The sequence below is a fragment of the Rhinoderma darwinii genome, chromosome 7 (assembly GCF_050947455.1).
Source record: "Rhinoderma darwinii isolate aRhiDar2 chromosome 7, aRhiDar2.hap1, whole genome shotgun sequence".
Classification (NCBI taxonomy): domain Eukaryota; kingdom Metazoa; phylum Chordata; class Amphibia; order Anura; family Rhinodermatidae; genus Rhinoderma; species Rhinoderma darwinii.
Window position 1 is genome coordinate 65,234,583 of NC_134693.1, and position 20,384 is coordinate 65,254,966.

Sequence of the window (20,384 nt, forward strand, 5' to 3'; positions counted from 1 at the left end):
GGGGTGGGGCGCCGAAAGATCATTTCGCACAGGGCGCCATCTATCCTAGGGTCGGCCCTGTTTCCACCTATAGGAACTCCACATGATCATGTCCCTCAAAGACATCATCTCGCAGGGTGGGTTTTAGGCTGGATTTTACATATAAGCAAACCCTTCCCCCCTTCTTATTAGTATGATCATTTCTAAACAGACTGTAACCCTGCATATTAACATCCCAGTCATAGCGATCATCCGGCCATGTCTCACTTATCCCCACTATGTCAGATTTCTCTCCCAACATTTTCAACTCTAATTCCTCAATCTGGTTATTGAGGCTTCTGGCATTAGTATACATGCACTTTATATGTTTATCTGTACCACTTTTCTTCTTAATCCTATTAACTCTTCTAACTCATTCCTCTATTCCACCCTATGTTCATTTCTCAGCCCCAGTTCACTAGCTACGCTGTCCTCCCCTTCTATACAGTAATTACCCTTCCCCCATTTCCTAGTTTAAACACTCCTCCAACCTTCTAGCCATCTTTTCCCCCAACACAGCTGCACCCACATTATTTAGGTTTAGCCCATCCCTACCGTAGAGTCTGTAGCCAACAGGGAAGTCGGCCCAGTTCTCCAAGAACCCAAACCCCTCCTTCCTACACCAATTCTTGAGCCACTTGTTCACCTCCCTAATCTCCTGATGTCTCTCTGGTGTGGCACATGGTACAGGCAGTGTTTCTGAAAATACTACATTTGAGGTCCAAGCCCTGAGCTTGTTACCCAAGTCCCTGAAATCATGTTTTAGGACCTTCCACCTACCTCTAGCTTTGTCATTTGTGCCAATGTGCACCATGGCCATTGGGTCTTCATCGGCCCCTCCCAAAAATCTGTCAACCCGATCCACGATATGTCGAACTCAAGAACCCGGAAAACAACAAACTGTTCGGTATTAACGGTCTTTGTGACAGATTGCCCTATCTGTTCCCCTAATAATAGAGTCTCCCACTACCTTGACCTGTTTAGCCTTTCCTATGCTCCCATTCCCCTCCTTACTGGAGCAGACATTCCCCTGGTTGCTAGAGGAGGTGTCTAGCTGCAGCAGTGTAGACACCTCCTGACGTCCCCCTCATTTGCCAACATACGATGTTCCAGATCAGGACTGTAACGTCTATGGCCACGGCCCGTCGATCGGTCGTTAACCTCGACGCCCGTGGCCATGGACAGCTTACCTGCCTGCAGCGTCGTCCCCCAGTCAGGCGCCGGCACTCTCTTCCGGATTCCGAGTATCTCCGGCGGGTGCGCGCGCCCGCGCGTGCACGGCCTTAAAGGGCCAGTGCGCGCGTTTTTTTAAAAACTGTAATCTGGCCCAGGATGCCCTGGGCTATAAAAAGGGCTCTGCCCTCTTGCCCTTTGCCAGAGCGTTGTTAGTTTTCCCATTGTTCGTCTTGCTTATGGTCTCCCAGTGTCTTCCAGCCTCCCAGTGTACCTTGCTCCTGTATTCCGTATCCCGTATCCTGTTTCCGTGCTACCTAGTGCTATTGCCGTGCTGTGCTACCTGCCGTGCTGTGCTACAGTCTACGCTACCCTGCTACGCCTCACCGAACGACTTCCCACCGCCTGGTTCTGGACGTGTCTGCCTCGCCACTGCCTACGATTGCCTCAGGTACTCTCGCTGAACCATTGAACTGTGTACCTTCCGGTTTGGCCAGATGCCATCCACGCTACGCGGTACGGCCCAGTGGGTCCACACCCCGCATCGTGACATCCACACCCCGCAGCGTGACAAGGACTAGTCTCCATGACAATCTTTCCTCTGCCCTGCCTTCTGTTACCCAGCTAGCTGCCTCAACAGCCTGAACCTCCATGCTACCATCCTCCCCCGCAGTTGCTCACAGTGTTGAAAGTTGCTCACTTAGATCCAGAATCTTGGTTTCCGAATGGACAATTATCACACACCCTGCACAGTAGTATGGTCCCTCAAACAGCTGTTCAAGGAGAAAATACATGGCACAGGATGTACACTGGGTTGCATTGGTAGCAATAGAGTTCATTGTGTCAAATGGGGATTTAACAATCATTATACTCAAACAACAATTTCTTCTAAAGTGACTTAATCTAAAGTCACTGAATTTTAAGTCCCACTTAAGACACTGCACACTTGAAACCAATACACACTCCCACGCTCGCACACTCGCTCAGCTGCTTGTTTTAAATAGGTTTTGCCACTTAGCTGCTCTTTTCAGTAAGGTCTCTGTCTGCAAACCAACTAACAAGCTCACAGCAGCTGTATTTAACCACTTAACAACCGGCGTATAGTTCTTCTGAGGTGCCGCCTTTTCACGGCGGCACTTCAAAAGAAATTTTCCTGCATTGGGCGGGGTTCTCCTGAAGCCCGGGCTGTTGCGAACAGCCCTGTGCTTCAGTGCAATGATCGAAGACCACTAGCAGTGGTCTCTCATTATATTCAACCCCTCAGATGCGGCAGTTAAAAGTGACCGCCGCATTGGAGTGGTTTTAGAGGGAGGGGGCTCCCTCTTTCACCCCATTGGCACCCTATGATGCAATTGCGGGGTGCCAATGGTTTCTATAGACAGTTATAAACACCAATTATAGGAATCAATGAAAGAATCTCTCTCTTACACCACTGTCCCTGTAGATAGCGCCACACAGACCCCCTGTAGATACCGACACACACACCCCCTTTAGATAGCATCACACAGCCCTCTCTAGACAACATCACACAGCCTCCCCTGTAGATGAATCACACACATCTCCCTGTAGATAGCATCACACATCCCCCTGTAGATAGAATCATGCATAGCCCCCTGTAGATAGCATCACGCACAAACCCCTGTAGATAGTGCCACCCCCTGTAGATAGTGCCACACACAACCCCTGTAGATAGCGCAAAACCCAGCCCCCAGAGGAAAGCGTCACTCCCCCCATAGATAGCGCCACACACCCCCTGTAGATAGCACAACACCCAGCCCCCTGTATATAGCCTCACACCCCCCTGTAGATAGCATCACACCCCCTGTAGATAGCATCACACACAGCCCCCTGTAGATAGCATCACACACCACCCCCTGTAGATAGCATCACACACTGTCCCCTGTAGATAGCATCACACACCCTGTAGATAGCATCACACACAGCCCCCTGTAGATAGCATCACACACCACCCCTGTAGATAGCATCACACACGGCCCCCTGTAGATAGCGCCACACAGCCCTCCTGTGTACAGCATGACACACACCTCCTCTAGATAGCGCAACACCCAGGCCCTGTAGATAGTGTCACACCCCCCCCCTGTAGATAGCATCTCACACCCCCCTGTAGATAGCATCACACACAGCCACCTGTAAATAGCATCACACACCACCCCCTGTAGATAGCATCACACACAGCCCCCTGTAGATAGCGCCACACAGCCCTCCTGTGTACAGCATCACACACAGCATCCCTTGTATATACTGCCACACAGCCCCCTCTTGTATATACTGCCATACATATCCTCCTTGTATATACTGCCACACAGACCCCTCTCTTGTATATACTGCCACACAGCTCCCTCCTGTGTATATGCAATCCCCCCGTGTATATAGTGGGCTACACAGCAATCCCCCATGTATATATTGGCACATAGCCTCCCCAAAAAAAATAATATTATACTTACCTTGCCCTGTTGCCAGAATTGCTGTTTTCTGTTCATCCTGCCTTCAAAAATGTTGATAAAAAGTGATCAAAAAGTCACATGTACTCCAAAATGGTACTAATAAAAAATTAATAAATAAATTGTATGTACCCAAAAATTATGCTAATAAAAAATACAAGTTATAGCTCCTTGAAAGCGATAATGGAAAAACTTAAAAAATTGCTCGGTCATTAAGGTTTAAAATACGTTCGGTGTGAAGGGATTAAGGCCTCTTGATTAGACAGCCACACCACAAACTAATTAATTATTCAATACCCTTAGCAGCCTGAACAATACCAATAGTATGTTTGTACGCTAAACATTTCCAGTACTTGTTGCATGTATGTCTTCTTACACTAAAACAGATGGAAGAAGATTACATGTAGCTGTAAAGATTGACAAAAACTTAAGAAAACTAACTTAAAACAGACGGGAGTGTGATAAAAGCAGAAAAGAACATTCCTTCATATTCTATTTTTTGCAGTAATACACTAGTAATATCATTGACAAGACCTACTCCAGAGGTCGGCTACCCATTGATCACAATTGACCAGTCCATTGACGGTGGGTTCCGAGTAGATAGCGGGTGCTTCAGTAAGTACTACAGAATAAAGTTTATTCTACAGTACTGAATGCCTGGCTTACAGTTTGTCATGGTGTTGGATGTTACGGACGTAGCGTCGACGTACTGATGCTACTACAGAGAAGCTTTGGATGGTCGCAGGCTCCCCTGCTTTAGCATTAGTGCATCAGTTCAGTTAGCAGCATTGGGCAAGGTCCCAGAGAACTTAAATACTATGTAAACCTTTGAAGACTTTTTTTTTATTTTTACTAAAACAATGTTTTATAGTGTTTAATGCATCTTTGTAATTGTTTTTTATTAAAAAATTTAAACTTTTTGAGAATCAGCTTCTATGGATCCTGAATACACATAGAAGCTGTATCTTGCGCTGAAACTCGAATCTGTCAGGTTAACGTGACTAACTGCTTCGGTAACAGCAGGTCCTGCGTGTCTCTGACATGCAGGATCCACCTGTTATCGATAACCTCTAAGTTTTAAACTATCCAATTATTGTTACATGTACACAGGACTTTACATATAAACACAGATCATTTTAAAAGGAATACTGATACGGCTGACAGAAAGTAGCTTTTATTATGTCAGCAAAAGAAGATGATAGATGCACAAAAGACTGAACTTTAAAAAATAAATAAAACAAGATGTAGTTGCTGGAATAAGGATTTAGGTGCACCGGTCAACTTTTCCATTTAAGTTGGAGCTTTAATATAGAATTATAATTTATAGTGAGGGATTTGGTATACCCTGTACACATGTAGAGAACCATATAACTTTTCTTGTAGATTACATGCTTTACATTAAATATACTTTACTGGTCAATGATAATTTAGTTTTAAGTTATATATTATAATAATGTATTTAGGGTTATGATTATGGCAGTGAAGCCACAGCATGCTCAGCAGAACTTTTCAAAGTGGGTGTGCTATACTGGTGGCAGTGCCATGCACTTACATACTGCCAACACCTGAGAAATCCTCCATATTTTACAGATCATTTGGGAACCCACTAGAAGCATACAGTAACTGTAATTACATCTGGTAGTACAATTATACACAGTGGAATCAAATCCACAATTTAGCTGAATTATTATATATTTAACAGTCCCTTGCAAATTAAAAAAAAAACATCATTTGTATTGAAGTAAAGAAAGCAAGAAAATAAACCAGAGTGCAGGTTTTCCATCTGAGACATATGGCATATCCACATGGTTTGCGGCATCACCTGGCAAAACAGTGGTCAGGGGATCCCAACCTATCCGGAGAACAGGGGTCCCCTGATGCCCATTCCACTAAGTGAGGCAGTGCTGCAGACTGAAATAAGAGGCTGCTGTTCATGTGCGTGGCTCTCTCCATTCAAGTCTATGGGAATTCCACAGAGGTGTAACTTGAAGCTCTTGGGCCCCACCTACCATGTGCCAATTAGGGCCCAGGTGTGAATGCTTCCTCTGCACCCCTATAGCTATGCTCCTTGAGTTACAGAAGGAGCCAAGCAAGCATCTGAGGACAACTAACATGAAAATCTGTTTTCAATATAATCGTACAGCTAACAGCTTATACATTTATAAAAAGATGAATAATATTCCATATTCCATCAATTCGATTTCTTAAATGTATTTAGAGCCCCATCTAGCCTGTGGTGTAGCAGCATTGTCCTTAATTTTACAATACTTTTTACCATAATACTACATTTTGTCTCTTTTCTAAAAATCTTTTTTGAAGACAAAATTGGAACAGAAACATATTTTTCATATTACCATAGTAAAAAAGTCATAAAAAGAAACAGCACAGTAAAACGTATTCCTTCTGTCCATAGTAACTGATATATTGTGAATTGAAAGTTCTTTATTTTTAGTATTGTTATTAATAATGTAATGTCCTTCAAAAACCTCATGGGAAACATGAGTTCAAATACATATCCACAAACATGGAAATTGACATTTGATAGGTAAAAAAAACCTTGGTTATTTTCAAAGTGTTTGTATACATTTGTGGTTGTATATGTAGAAGGATATCTGCCAAAATGATGTCTACAGGCTGTATCCTATTTTGTGTTTAATTGGCGGTGAATATTTGCTATTGGAGTTCCTGTTTTCATGTTAATTCTTGCTTTATCTCTCAATTTGCTAGCACCGGGCATCTGGGGCTTAAGACCCGGATTTTTGGCCCAGTGCCTCAGATACGTAGATACAGTTGAGTACTCTCAGCACCCTTTACCATCATTCACTCTCCTAGGCTACATGTGATGTGAGGCATGCAGTTTATAAGACGCTGGACAGGATCCCTGCAAGGCCGGCGTGATAACGTCACTGCAATGCGCCGGCCTACGCAAGGGTAACGTCTCAGCATCTCATAGGCTGCAGGCCTTATGTGGCTGAAGAGACATGCAGCCTGAGACTGCGCAGATATGTTCATCGTGGGAACGGGGCTAGGTGAGTACAAGTTGTCATGGTTGTATGGGCCGGATGAGGAAGAAAATGGAAAGTGAATGACTTCCAGGGTTGCCAACCGTCCATAAATTTACGAACACTCCACAAAAATCAGAGTTTTTTTCTGCCATTCGTAGCATCCGGCAGAAAAAAGAACTCTCCGGGGTTTCTCTTTATTCTCCCGAAACTTTGCACTGAACATGTGCCAATATGTACATGCGCAGTGCAAAGGCCACGGCCTGGCGTATTTTCAGATTCCGCTTGACAGCGGAATCTGAAAATATGCTGCCAAGTGAGGTCGGTGCCTGGAGTGGACCAATCCAGACACCTGACCTGTCACCTGACTTCACCTCAGTGTCATGAGGTCAAATGACTCAGGTCAGATGACTGGACTGGTCCACTCCCAGGCCGTCACGGACCCCAATCAGAAGAGGACCTCCGTCACATGACCAACTCGGCTCCTCAGTGAGTCACGTCAAGCAGAGCAGAGAGTGGTAGCACTATTTACAAGGGGGTCTGTGTGGAGCTATTTACAAGGGGGCAGTGTGGTGCTATTTACAAGGGGGGGCTGTGTGGTGCTATTTACAAGGGGAAGCTGTGTGACGCTATTTACAAGGGGGGCAGTGTGGTGCTATATACAAGGGGGAGCTGTGTGGAGCTATTTACAAGGGGGCAGCATGGAGCTATTTACAAGAGCGTACAGTCTGGAGCTATTTACAAGGGGGGCAGTGTGGTGCTTATTACAAGGAGGGGCTGTGTGGAGCTATTTACAAGGGGGAGCTGTGCAGCACTATTTACAAGGGGGGCAGTGTGGAGCTACTTACAGGGGGGCTGTGTGGCGCTATCTACAAGGAGGGTAGTGTGGCGCTATTTACAAGGGGAAGCTTTGTGGAGTTATCTACAAGGGGGCTGTGTGGCGCTATCTAAAATGTGTGTGGCGCTATATACAGGCGGCACAAAGGGGGCACGGTTAGTGATGGGGCACTTTTATTGTGTCGAGCACTAAGGGATTATTATTAATGTCTGGGACACTGTGGATTATGAGTTTGTTTAGAGGATAGGGTATAGACGTGGAGCTGGAAAAGCGAGAAACCAACATGTCTGTGTGTCAAATTCTGCAGAGACGAGTCGTGGCTGGAATAAGTCGTCACAGTGGTCCGGGCCGGATGGAGAAAGAAAGGGAAAGTGAACAACTAATCAGAGAAAACATCACTTAAGTTAGCGGAGGAAAATATGCAATCAAGGCTGTGCACAGTGCACAGGCGATGATTTTGTAATGTGTACGTAAAAATTTTGGTCTGTCCTGGATTTTTAGCTCAGTTGTCCAGAAATTTCTGAAGTGGAGGTTGGCAACCCTGACGACTCCAACCAGAGAAGACGTTACTTGTGAGTCACTGAATATAAATGTACTGTAATTACTTATATGGTTTGCAGCGTGATAAAACTCCATACAGAAGCAGTGTAGAACTGGTATGTGACCACTGTATAGGCCATCAACCTTCATTAGGTTGTGACACAATATTTTCATGATATAGTGGTGTTATTTGGTAACAATATGGAGGTATTATTGAATAAATATGTGGTTATTGTGTGGAGGATTTTTTTCTGTCCTTGTATAGTGGTATTATTTTCAAAGTGCATGACTATATTATTCAGAGATGTGTTATCATATATACATTAGTGTTTATGATGGAAAAAAATAACTTGGGTTGATTTATCTATGGATATAGGTTTCAGGCCCCAAAGCACTGATTTTCATTATAAAGTAATATCAAGGGACTGAAGAGGTGGTCTATCGGAGCCTAGTATGTGTTCTAAAAGTTGTTTCATAGCAATGATCTATTTAATATATATATATATAGTTTTTTAAATTGGGGGGAGACAGGGTACAAAACCTATGTCTTGGGGCCCGTGCCACTGATCTTTTTAGACCCTAGCAACAACCCTGGCTAAAATTCTAAACATTCTGTAAAATAAGTAGCAGAAGTCTGTGCTTTAAAGGGGTTGTCCAGTCCCTAAAAATTGGTGGCCTATCCTTAGGATAGGCCATCAATAGCTGAAGGGTCGGGGTCCGACTCCCGTGACCCCCGCCGATCAGCTGTTTTGAAGGGGGTGCAGCGCTCGTATGAGCGCTGCTTCCCCTCCATTTCAACTTGCTCACTGTGACTCGTCGACACACATGTAGCAGCGATTCATAGGTATTGCAGCTTTCTTCTCCCATTCACTTCAATGGGAGAAGAAGGCTGCAATACCTGTGAATCGCCACTACATCTTCACTGCACCCTCTTCAAAGCAGCTGATCGGTGGGGGTCCCAGGAGTCGGACACCGACCCATCAGCTATTGCTGTCCTATCCTGAAGATAGACCATCAGTTTTTAGGGACTGGACAACCCCTTTAAGATTGACTCCACAACCAGTAAAGACAGATTCTGCCTGAAGGCTAAGCCTAACAAAGATGTGTCATTAACCAGTGTATATAATTATTGAAGGCTCATTGTCTCCATCTGTTGGTCAACATTGTCTCTGCCCATACAGTGACTTGTTCCCCTTATATTTAGGAGCTTTATGTCTGTGGGAATTTCAGTAATGTATTATAATACATTGACTTTATTTTATGTTCTGGCACTGTCAGTTCCTTAACCACTGCATTCTTTACTACAGTAGTAATGGTAATACTCCCTGGATTCTGTTCGCCACCACCACCTCAGATTGCTTGCAGGTTTTCACACAACAAAGACTTTATAAGAATCAACAGCAGGAAAATAAACATTACAATTCTCATTAGAGGATCAGGTGGCAGGGTTGTTGTTTTTTTTAGCTTCACAGTAGATAAAAAATAATTGTAACATTTAGGCTTAGCTAGGAAAATTTGCCTTATGTATAAAAGATTCCTAGTAAAAATTATATTTACAGTGATCCATCATTCTCGCAATAACCCTTAGGCTAAGGTCACACTACCATTAATATACGTTTACCTCTCTTCCATCAGAGGAAGAGAGGATCGAAGCATTAAATGGAAAGCAACGGTTCCGTTAGAATTATCATTGATTTCAATGGTAATTCTTTTGTTTCAATTGCTTTCCGATTGTCTCCGTTCGCCAGGCTTCCGTTTTTTTTTAATGGAAACAAAAGTGCAGTCTGCAGAACTTTTGTTATCGTTCCAAAAAACGGAAACCTAGCAAACAAGAGACAAGCGAAAAGCAACTGAAACAAAATAATTACTATTGAAATCAATGGTAATTCTAGCGGAACCGTTGCTTTCCGTTTAATGTTTCGATCCTCTCTTCCTCTGACAGAAGAGAGGTAAACGTATATTAATGCTAGTGTGAACTTAGCCTCAGAGACGAAGGTCTCAGCTTTAGCTAGGTATCCTGGAATCCTACTATGTACATAAGTGACTGGCAGTATCCCTGCGAAGAAGGAATTGAAATAAACCTGTTTCTCTCTCTCTCATGACAAGCTAAAAGTCAGTTTAAAATTCTCGTTTTTATATTCCGCCTTATATGATCTATACAATATTGATGATACAACTGAAAAAATGTGGATATGCCTTAAGAATACGTGGGTAGCTGCTTTAAATGATATTCCACATGAATTTCGATCATAATGAAAATGATAAAGAGACACAATGCAAACGGAGTAGACAGTAGGATTGCGGTACCTGAGACAAAATGTTTTCTTGGTTCTCAGACTCATCATCCAGTGATTTCTCTTCTGAACTTGAAGAAGATTGTGTTGGCTGAACTGGAGAAGGACTAAAATTCTTGCTGCTTTCTCCAAGGGCAATAAACCCCATGCAGAAATGAATGAAACCTAGAAGAAATAGCGTAATCCTGTATGGATCCATAAGAATAGCAAGAGATGGAGGTCACCATACAACTCCAAAATATTCGTTGTCTAGACTGTCATCAGCTGAGCGCCACAAAGTAACAACACAAAGAACCTTCTTATTCTTCTCCACATCAATGAGAGAGGAAGCCACTTAGCAAGTCGGAGCAAAACATCTACCCAAAATGTGTTGGTGTCTGACCAGCTCTGCACATTCACATGCAGGTTGTCTTCATCATATAGAGAAGCATTGCCAGCCAGCCTGTTGAGTTGTCTGCCTTCACTGAACTGCAGAGGGATGAAAGGGGCAGCCAGACAAGAGAGGCAGGGGCTTCTTTCTTTAGCTCCACACAGTCTTCTCAAGTTACAACATAAGAAAAGGCTAAAGGTGCTGAAGAACTGAGGAGAAGATCTGGGTGCTCGGAGCAGCTGGGAGACTTGGCTGTTGCGCTCACTAGTCTTGTCTCCCTACAAGGGAAGAAAGGTGGGGGAAAAGTTTCCAGTGTCTACTTAAGTTTTAGGGAATGATAACTAAATATTTTTCCAGTTGAGAAACTGATCCAGCAGTTTATAACAGAGAAATATATTCATTGCCGGGAACTCCTCGACAATCAGGTGCGTTTTTCTCTGTAGTAAATGTCTTGTGCCAACACAAACATTTCAGCCACTGAGGACAAACTGCAGACACAGCATTTCCTAGCCCTAGGAGCTCGCTATTTCCATAGGACATTACAATATAAAAAGGCTGAAGTCATGTTATAGGGGAAGTCAGTTATCAAATTGTATAACTAATACCATCCGTATACCAACCTTTTTGATCACCTTGTTAGCAGAGCAGGTGATTTCTATTCTACTCTTCTAATTTTATTCCGGTTTCCTTTTTTAACCCCTTAATGACCGTCAATACGTGTTTTCACTGCGGCCATTAAGGGTATTTATGCCACAGCGCTGTGAAAAGGAGGGGCTATGACATAAGCCCGGCAGGTCTGCCTAATAGATGCCTGTTAGTTTTACACTGACAGGCATAATACACTGCAAGACAGGAGTATTGCAGTGTATTATAAGGCCATGTTCAGACGTGGCGGAATTTTTCTGCTGAAAATGTTGCTGCAGTTTCGGTTTGCAGCAACATTTTCATATTTGACAGGTAACTCAGACGTTGCAGATATCACAGTAGACTTGCTGCAGATTTCAGCCTTTGCAATGCAAAGGCTGAAATCCGCAGTGAAATTCCACTGCTTTTCCGCAACATAATGAGCATACTGCAGAGGGAAAATTCTGCACCGCAGCCTAAATTCTGCAGTTATTTTCTGCAACGTCTAAACTAAATTTTCGAAAAACAGCTGCTGCAGAATTCCACTGCGGACTGTCCGCAGCGGAATTCAACAGCAATTCCGCCACGTCTGAATGTGCCCTAAAAACTATCAAAACATAGCACAGTAAAGTCCCTTAGTGGGACTAAAAAAAAAGTTTAAAAAGTCTAATGAAGTTAATACGAATTAAATAAAAATCCCAAGAAAAACAAAACAAAACACTTTTCCCCTTACAAAATACTTAATTATGAAAAAAAAACAAAATGAAAAAAGCTACACTTTTTTGGCATCACCACGTCCGTAACGACCCCAACTGTAAAATGATGATGCTATTTAACGCGCACGGTGAACACCGTAAAAAAAAAAAAACAATGCCAGAATTGCTGTGTTCAGTTCATGCTGCCTTGAAAAAAATCTGATAAAATGCTATTTAAAAGTCATATGTACTCCAAAATGCTACTAATCAAAGTCGTCCCACAAAAAAATAGCCCTCATACAGCTACACCTTGCGGAAAAATAAAGTTATGGCTCTTAAAATATGGCGACAAAAACAAATAATTTTGAAAAAAATAAGTTTTTATTGTGTAAAAGTAGTAAAACATAAAAAAACTAGATAAATTTGGTATCGCCACAATGGTAACAACTCGATGAATAAAGTTATTATGTCATTTATACTGAACGGTAAATGGCATAAATTTAAGATGCAAAAACAATGGCAACATTTTAGCTTTTTTTTCCATTACCCCCTAAAAGTGTTAATAAAAGTTAATCAAGACATGATATATACCCCAAAGTGATGCCATAAAAAAAAAATACAAGTCCTTATACAGCTGTGTTGATAGGCTGGACAATAAGGGGTTAACAACAACAAAAAAAATTAACAGTGTAAAAGCAAATGTAACAAAATGAGTAGTGTAATATTTTTTCAATTGTCAACACTTGCAGCCCAAAATTTTGCAAAGTCAAACTACAGGAAGGGTATTTACGTAGTTCTCTTAAAATTGTTGTAAAAACAGTGTTAGGGCATGTCCAGACGTGGCGGAATTCTGCAGACACTGTCCGCATCAATGCCGCACATAATCCGCGTTGCAGATTCCATTGCGGATTTGGCTAAAATGTTAAGTAAAATGCTGCGGATTTGTCGTTGTGGATTCAGGTGAAGAGTACATCCTGCCCTCTTTCAAACATTCCATCCCAGTCTGGGTATAGACCTCGACACACATAGGTGCAGCCAGAATGATGAAATATCCTGTTCCTGAAAGCAATCCGCAATGCAGCACACATTACATCTTCGGATTTCATTGCGTAATTTTGAAACTCCATTGAAGTCAATGGAGAAATTCCGCAACAAGTACGCATCAAGTCCACAACAGACTGTGTATGCTGCGGACAGAAAATTCCGCACCGCAGCCTATGGTCCGCAGCGGAGCTTTCCGCAACGTCTGCACGAAGATAACTAAAAAGGTCTGGAAACCAATGGACAAACTTCTGCGGATTTCCACTGTGGACTGTCCGCAGCGGAATTCCACAGCAATTCCACCACGTCTGAACAAGCCCTAAGTAAAATGCTGCGGATTCAGGTGAAGAGTACATCCTGCTCTCTTTCAAATATTCCATCCCAGTCTGGGTATAGACCTCGACACACATAGGTCCAGCCAGAATGATGAAATATCCTGTTCCTGAAAGCAATCCGCAACGCAACACACATTACATCTGCGGATTTCATCGCGTAGTTTTGAAACTCCATTGAAGTCAATGGAGAAATTCCGCAACAATTACGCATCAAGTCCGCAACAGACAGTGTATGCTGTGGACAGAAAATTCTGCACCGCAGCCTATGGTCCGCAGCGGAGTTTTCCGCAACATCTACACGAAGATAACTAAAAAGGTGTGGAAACCAATGCACAAACTGTCTGCTGCGGATTTCCACTGCGACTGTCCGCAGGGGAATTCCACCGCAATTCCGCCACGTCTGAACGTGCCCTTAATCCACAGGTTACAGATTTTGTCAAATTTGTTGGGACTGCCTCAAATCACACTAGTACTTGTACACACGTTCAGACATGGTGGATTTGCTATGGAATTCCTTTGCGCACAGGCCGCAGTGGAAATCTGCAGAAGACTTTTTTTTTTTGTATCTATAGCTTTTTAGTTAACTTAGTGCAGACGTTGCAGAAAACAATGGTGCAGAATATAGCATGCGGGGGGGATTTAGATTCCTCAGCATGCTAGTTTGTTGCAGGGAAGCAACAGATTTTAATTGCGGATTTGAGCCTTTACAATGCAAAGGCTATAACTAGCGGCAACTCCGCTGCGAATACACCAGGTCTGGATAAACCCTCAAATATGCAAATTTTGCAGCAGATTTGTTGCGTAATTGCCACAAAGTTGTGGCACATTCCGCAGCAGAAAATTTCGACCACGTCTGAACGTGCCCTAACAGTGCTCATAACTTCAGACAATTTAACCATTAATGAGTGCTAAGGAAAATAATCGATGCAAATTTATTGAGGAAATTATCTTCTCTGAAAAAAAGAAAACTGCTACTAGTTAGAAAATGTTTTGAACCTGAAATTAACATTTTACATCGTCCCAGGAGGACGGCCTGGACGAATAAACACAGAAGATTATTTTTTTTTTATGAGTTGCGTTTTTTGCAGATGAATCCCTGCTTTTTTGCTGCAAAAAAACCTACCATTGAATTCAATAAGGAAAACCCGCAACAAATAAGCAGCGATTACGCAAATACAATTGACATGCTGTGGATTAAAAACCGCATCGCAGGTCAATTACTGAGCGTTTTTTCCGCTCATCATTTACGCAGCGTGTGGATGAGATTTGTTCAAATCTCATCCACTCTGCTACTACTGTATTATGCTGTGGATTCTCTGCAACAAAAGCCATTGCGGAAAATCCACAGTATTTACGCTCTGTGTGAACTTACCCTTATGAAGAAAAAACTATTTGTTAAAAAAATATATATATTTTCTGTTGCCACATTCTGAGAGCCATAACTTTTTTATTTTTCTCACGATTTAGCAGTGTGACAGCTTATTTCTTGCGGGATGAGCTGTAGTTTTTATTGGTACCATTTTAGGGTAGATGCAACTTTTTGATCACTTTTTATTCCATTTTTTTGGAAGCTAAGGTGACCAAAAAACAGCAATTTGGGTGAATTTTTTTTTAAATTTTTTAAATGTGGACATTTTACATTTTTACAAGGAATAAAGAAGAAACAGCACCCCAACATTTGAAAAGCAATTTCTCCCGATTATGGCAATACCCCATAAGTGGTCATAAACGGCTGTTTGGACACACTGCAGGGCTCAGAAAGGCAGGAGCATCATTTGGAGCTCAAATTTAGCTGGAAGGGTTTTCGGGTGCCATGTCACATTTCAAAAGCAACTACGGGGCCAAAGCAGTAGGGTCCCCCAAAAGTGAGCCCATTTGGGAAACTATACACATTAAGGAATCTATCTAGTGGTACAGTGAGCATTTAGACCCCACAGGCCTTTTGTAGAATTTATTGGAATTAGGCCGTAAAAATGAATATCAAATTTTTTCCACTAAAAAGTAGATTTTTCTCATTTTTACAAGGGATAAAGGAGAAAAAGCTACCAATCATTTGTAAAGCAATTTCTCCCACCTGTGGACATAACCTGCTATTTAGACATACAGCAAGGCTCTAAATTGAAGGAGCGCAATTTTCTTCAACAGATTTCATGGTGGAAAAGCCACAGTGTGGTACAATAGCAGCAGAGTTGACGAGTTGACAAGGTTTGAACAAATCTCATCTACACAAAGTGGAAAAAATCTGCCTTAAAACCGTTCATAAATTGAACTGCGGTGCATTTTTTTAATCCGCAGAATGTCAATTTATGCTGCGAAATCGTTTCTCTTCTGTTGCAGGGTTTCCCCATTAAGTTCAATTGGGAGGTAAAACCCACAGCAAGTAGGCAAATGTGATTTTTGCGGTGAAAAAGCTGTGATTCTGCCGCAAAAATCGCCAATCATACTTATCTCCAGCAGTATTTATAGTGACACAATCCTCTGCTCTGAATGCAGATCAGCCTCCTGGGATGATATTTCCATACCATCTGTGTGTTGCAGCCAGTCAAACGTTGCAGCGGTCACATGCAGTGTCATCCCGGAGGGATGCGTCATCATGACAACGCCCGGGTTGTAAGTATAAATTTGTTTTCTTCCCTGCAGTATTTTTGCAGCGGAGATTCCGCCTGAAAAAGTGCACTACAATTTGGTACAGTTTTTCGGGCGGAACTTCCTTTCAGTTTCCGGGACGGATGTGCTGTGTACTTTCATGCTGCGTATCCACCCTCTATGCCCTTACCCTCACTCTGCAAGCATTTCGGCTCAAGCATCTGACAACAAATTAAAAATAACTCTTGAATGGTAGGGCAACTTTTTATGGTTTGTACGAAACACGTACTCCCGCACATTGAGAAACACTGGTTTAACCCCTTCCCGTATATGGGCGGAACTACGCACATTTTAACCATGTCTTAACGCAAATAGGCAAACAGTTACCCCTGAGGATAAAGTGGGTACAGGATGTCGGGCACAGCCGACATCCCGCTGCAACCTACAGAAATCACAGTTATCTCCGATCGCCGCCATTTAACCTTTTAAATGCCATGCTCAATAGTGACCACGGCACCTAAGTGGTTGACACAGAGGGAGGGGGTTCCTTTGAACCCCATCAGAAGGGTGCTGATGGTTGCTATGGAAACCAGGAAGTCTAAAAATGGCCTCCTGGTTGGCCATGTATGGAAGCCTATGAGGTCCTGCCAAAGGCAGGACCTCATAGACTAACTGTCAATTGAAAAATGACAGTTACCATACACTGCACTACTTAAGTACATGCATAAGTAGTGCAGTGTATTGTACTGGGGATCACAAGATCAGGCCTTCAAGTCCCCTAGCAAGTGTACAAAAAAAAAGAAAAAAAAAATGTTTTAGAAAAAGAAACAAATATAAGTTTTCAGTAACAAAAACAAGAATTGCACTGCTTCCCGGATCAAGTCAATTATATAATTGGAAAAAATTAAATAATAAAAAAAACTATACATAATAAGTATCGCCGCGTTCCTATCAGCCTGAACTATAAAAATATAGTGAACACCATAAAAAATAAAATAAAAAACAATGGCAGAATTTTCTTTTTTGGTAACTTTGTCTCCAAAAAAATGTAATAAAAAGTGATCAAAAAGTCGCAAGTACCCCAAAATAGTACCAATAAAAAAACTACCATTTTACACGCAAAAAAACAAGCCCTCACACTGGCTCTCAGACTATGGTGACACCAACACTTTATTTTATTTAGAAAAAAATGGTTTCATTGTGTAAAAGTAGTAAAATATTAAGAAAACTATATAAATTTGGTATCGCCGTAATCGTATCAAATCGCAAAACAAAGTAAACATGTTGTTTATACTGCATAGTGAACTTCGTAAAAATAAGTATAAAAAACATTTCCAGAATTGCTGTTTTTTGGTCTCCTCACCTCCCCAAAAAACTGAATAACAACTGATGAAAAAAACGCATGTACCCCAAAATGATACTAATAAAAACTACAGCTCGTCCCATGAAAATCAAGCCCTCACACAGCTCGTCAACGGAAAAATAAAAAGTTATGACTCTTGGAACGAAATGATGCAAAACGACGGCCCATTTTAATTTATATGTCCAGCAGTTTATATGTCCAACATAAAACCACAAGTAATCATTTGATAGGCCCCACAGGTGGACCCCATAGATGCAGCGAAGACCATGACATTTTAGGGTATTGTGCTGCATATGGGGCTAGTGAAGAAGTCAAAGATTAGGCAACACTGGAGTATATTTTGTACAATACTGCTGACACCCATTATAGGGGTGACACCTGCGCTAAAAAAAACAAGCCTGTGCATAAAGGATTGTGTCAAAGCATACATCAATAACCATGAATAATTAATATTTTTTCCTGATCGTCCGTCAGCAACACACCATTGGGATATTTTATTCCCTGGATACAATTAAAAGAGACAGGTTAATAAGCAATAATGATTAAGGAGTAGTTAGTCCCGTCTATAAAGAGGCACAGCAACACCCAGCACACAGTATTGTTTTTTTCTCTTTAGGTATAAAGAAGAGTACAGGTAAGACTCCTCTGACTCTTCATATTTCCGGGATGTATACGATGAGCGTGTCGGGTCACTCGCCCCGAAGAGCCTCTATACGGTTCCCCCTCTCGGAATTGTAGCCTGGGATGTATTGATGGCTGTGTTATACACTTGGATGAGATTGCGTGATGCATCTCCAATCCCTGCACACCAACGTAACATACATGTGGCCCATCTGCTGATCCTCTGTTATGCCGCCAGCGCATGCGTGAGCATCGCGCTCGGAGAGATAATGGAAGTTGTGTGGCGCATGTGCAGTCCGTCAGGTAAGCAAACTGCGCATGTGCAAGACCTGTGAAGGTCCCGCAATTCTTCTACCCGGAAGGACTATTTGAATCTATTGCCCTGAGCATCATTGGCAGGCATCTGAATGTTTTGGTGTGCAATGTAAGTGTATGTCCTTCTCACCAGCTGGTTCTGAGTCTAAGTAAAGCTCTGTTGCTGTGTGTTTCTAAAACCGCATTTCCTCTTTTCTCAACTAGAAAAGACCTGAAAGTGGCAAAAGTAAAAGAAACTCTAAACACAGATTATGTATAAAATGCAGCCAGCCGCTCTTTGATGATGCTGGAACTAATGTATGTTCACTGTGTATTGAGATGGAGGAAGACGACCCCCACAGAGGTCAGAAGCCACCTCATTCATTACTTGGTTTAAACAACAATTATCTGATACCTTCAAAGAACTGAAATCTTCTCATAAGAAGAAAAAGCACTCCGATAGACAATTCTCCTCTAAAATTGTCTCTCCTTCTTCCTCCTCTTCAGAGTCACCTATATCTGATGATGAGGAATATATCTCCATAGATGAAGAATCTGATGATCCAGACGATTCATATCTGCTTAAAAAAGAGAATGTATCTCTTCTTATTAAATCTGTAAAGGCCACTCTGGAGTCTGATAAAGATCCAAAAGAGAAGGCCAAAAAGGACAAATTATTATTTTTCCCTATATCTAAATACAATGGTTTTCCAGGTCATTCTGTTCTTACTGAGTGTTTACAAAAAGAATGGTCCAAACCCTCCAAGAGGTTTCATCCAGGAGCGAGATTCAGATCTATCTATAGAGTTGACCCTCAATATGTATCCCAGTGGGACCCAGTGCCAAAATGAGACTTACCAGTGGTTAAACTTGCCAAAAAAATCCATCTTCCCATCTGAGGATTCTTCCTTATGCCCTGATCTGATGGATAGAAAGGCAGATAGCTCTCTAAAAAAGACCTACCTAGCCCCAGCGTCATCCTGTAAAGTGGCGTTCTCCTCTGTTTCTGTTGCCAGGTCTCTGAGAATATGGCTAAGCCAACTTACCCAAGACCTAAAAGATGGGGTGCCCAGGGAAGAAATACTGGAGCCACTTCCCTTGATGAAAAATGCGGCTGAATTACTCTGTGACGAACCATTAGATATTATCAAAAATTCCTCTAAAGCTCTGGTGTCTAGCAACTCAGCCAGACGAGCGTTATGGATAAAGTTGTGGAATGGGGACATGACCGCAAAGTTTAATTTCTGTAACTTACCGTTCCAGTCAGATAGCATGTTCGGGTCTCAATTACTTGACATTCTCAAAGCTCTTTCAGATGGTAAAGGTCAGAATTTTCCTCAAGTGTTAGGGATCTGCCAGGTACTACGTCTAGGTATACTCCTGGGTTTAATCAATCCACACCTGAGGCCAGACCTGTTTGACTGACACCATCTCCCACCAACCAGGGTGGCAGGCTCAGGAGTGGGAGAGCCTATCGCGGCCTGGTCAGTCGGAGTTAGCTCCGTCCCCTGTCCTTTATTACCTGCCGTGTTCTCTTCCTCAGTGCTTGTAATTCTTCTGGATTCCTGGCCTCACTGCTGCTTGCTCCAGCCTGCTCCTGCCGTGCTTCTGCCTTGCTGCAGTTCCGCTTAACCTGCTTTGCTTTGCCCCTGGCTTGCTTCCTTCTCCGTGCTCACTTTGGTATACTCCACTTCATCCTGGTCCTGACTACTCATTCACCGCTCCGTTTCCTCGCGGCGTTCCGTGGCTACTGCCCCTTCCCTTGCGTGTTCCCTGTTTGTTCTCCCGTGCACTTAGACAGCGTAGGGACAGCCGCCCAGTTGTACCCCGTCGCCTAGGGCGGGTCGTTGCAAGTAGGCAGGGACAGGGCGGTGGGTAGATTAGGGCTCACTTTCCCTTCACCTCCTTCCTGCCATTACATAATTACAAGCCCTTACCTAGTCTACCATCTCTCCTACGCTGACGCTATCATGGACCCCCTTGAGACCCTGACCCAGCAGATGCAGGGCCTCTCCCTACAGGTCCAGGCCCTGGCCCAGAGGGTCAACCAGGGTGACGCTGCCTTAGTAGTACCCCTCACCTCACCTCTAGAACCCGACCTCAAGTTACCTGACCGGTTCTCAGGGGA

At 42.8% G+C, this 20,384-nt stretch overlaps 1 protein-coding gene across 1 annotated transcript in view; it reads right to left on the minus strand.

Annotated features, from left to right (window-relative positions):
- Nucleotides 1-10,567, minus strand: part of OLFML2B (olfactomedin like 2B) — a 126,044-nt gene extending 115,477 nt beyond the window's left edge. The window contains exon 1 of the mRNA XM_075832265.1: nucleotides 10,341-10,567. Coding sequence (XP_075688380.1) covers nucleotides 10,341-10,526 — 186 coding nt within the window. The 5' untranslated portion in view covers nucleotides 10,527-10,567. The remainder of the gene's footprint in view (nucleotides 1-10,340) is intronic.
- Nucleotides 10,568-20,384: the final 9,817 nt, after the last annotated feature.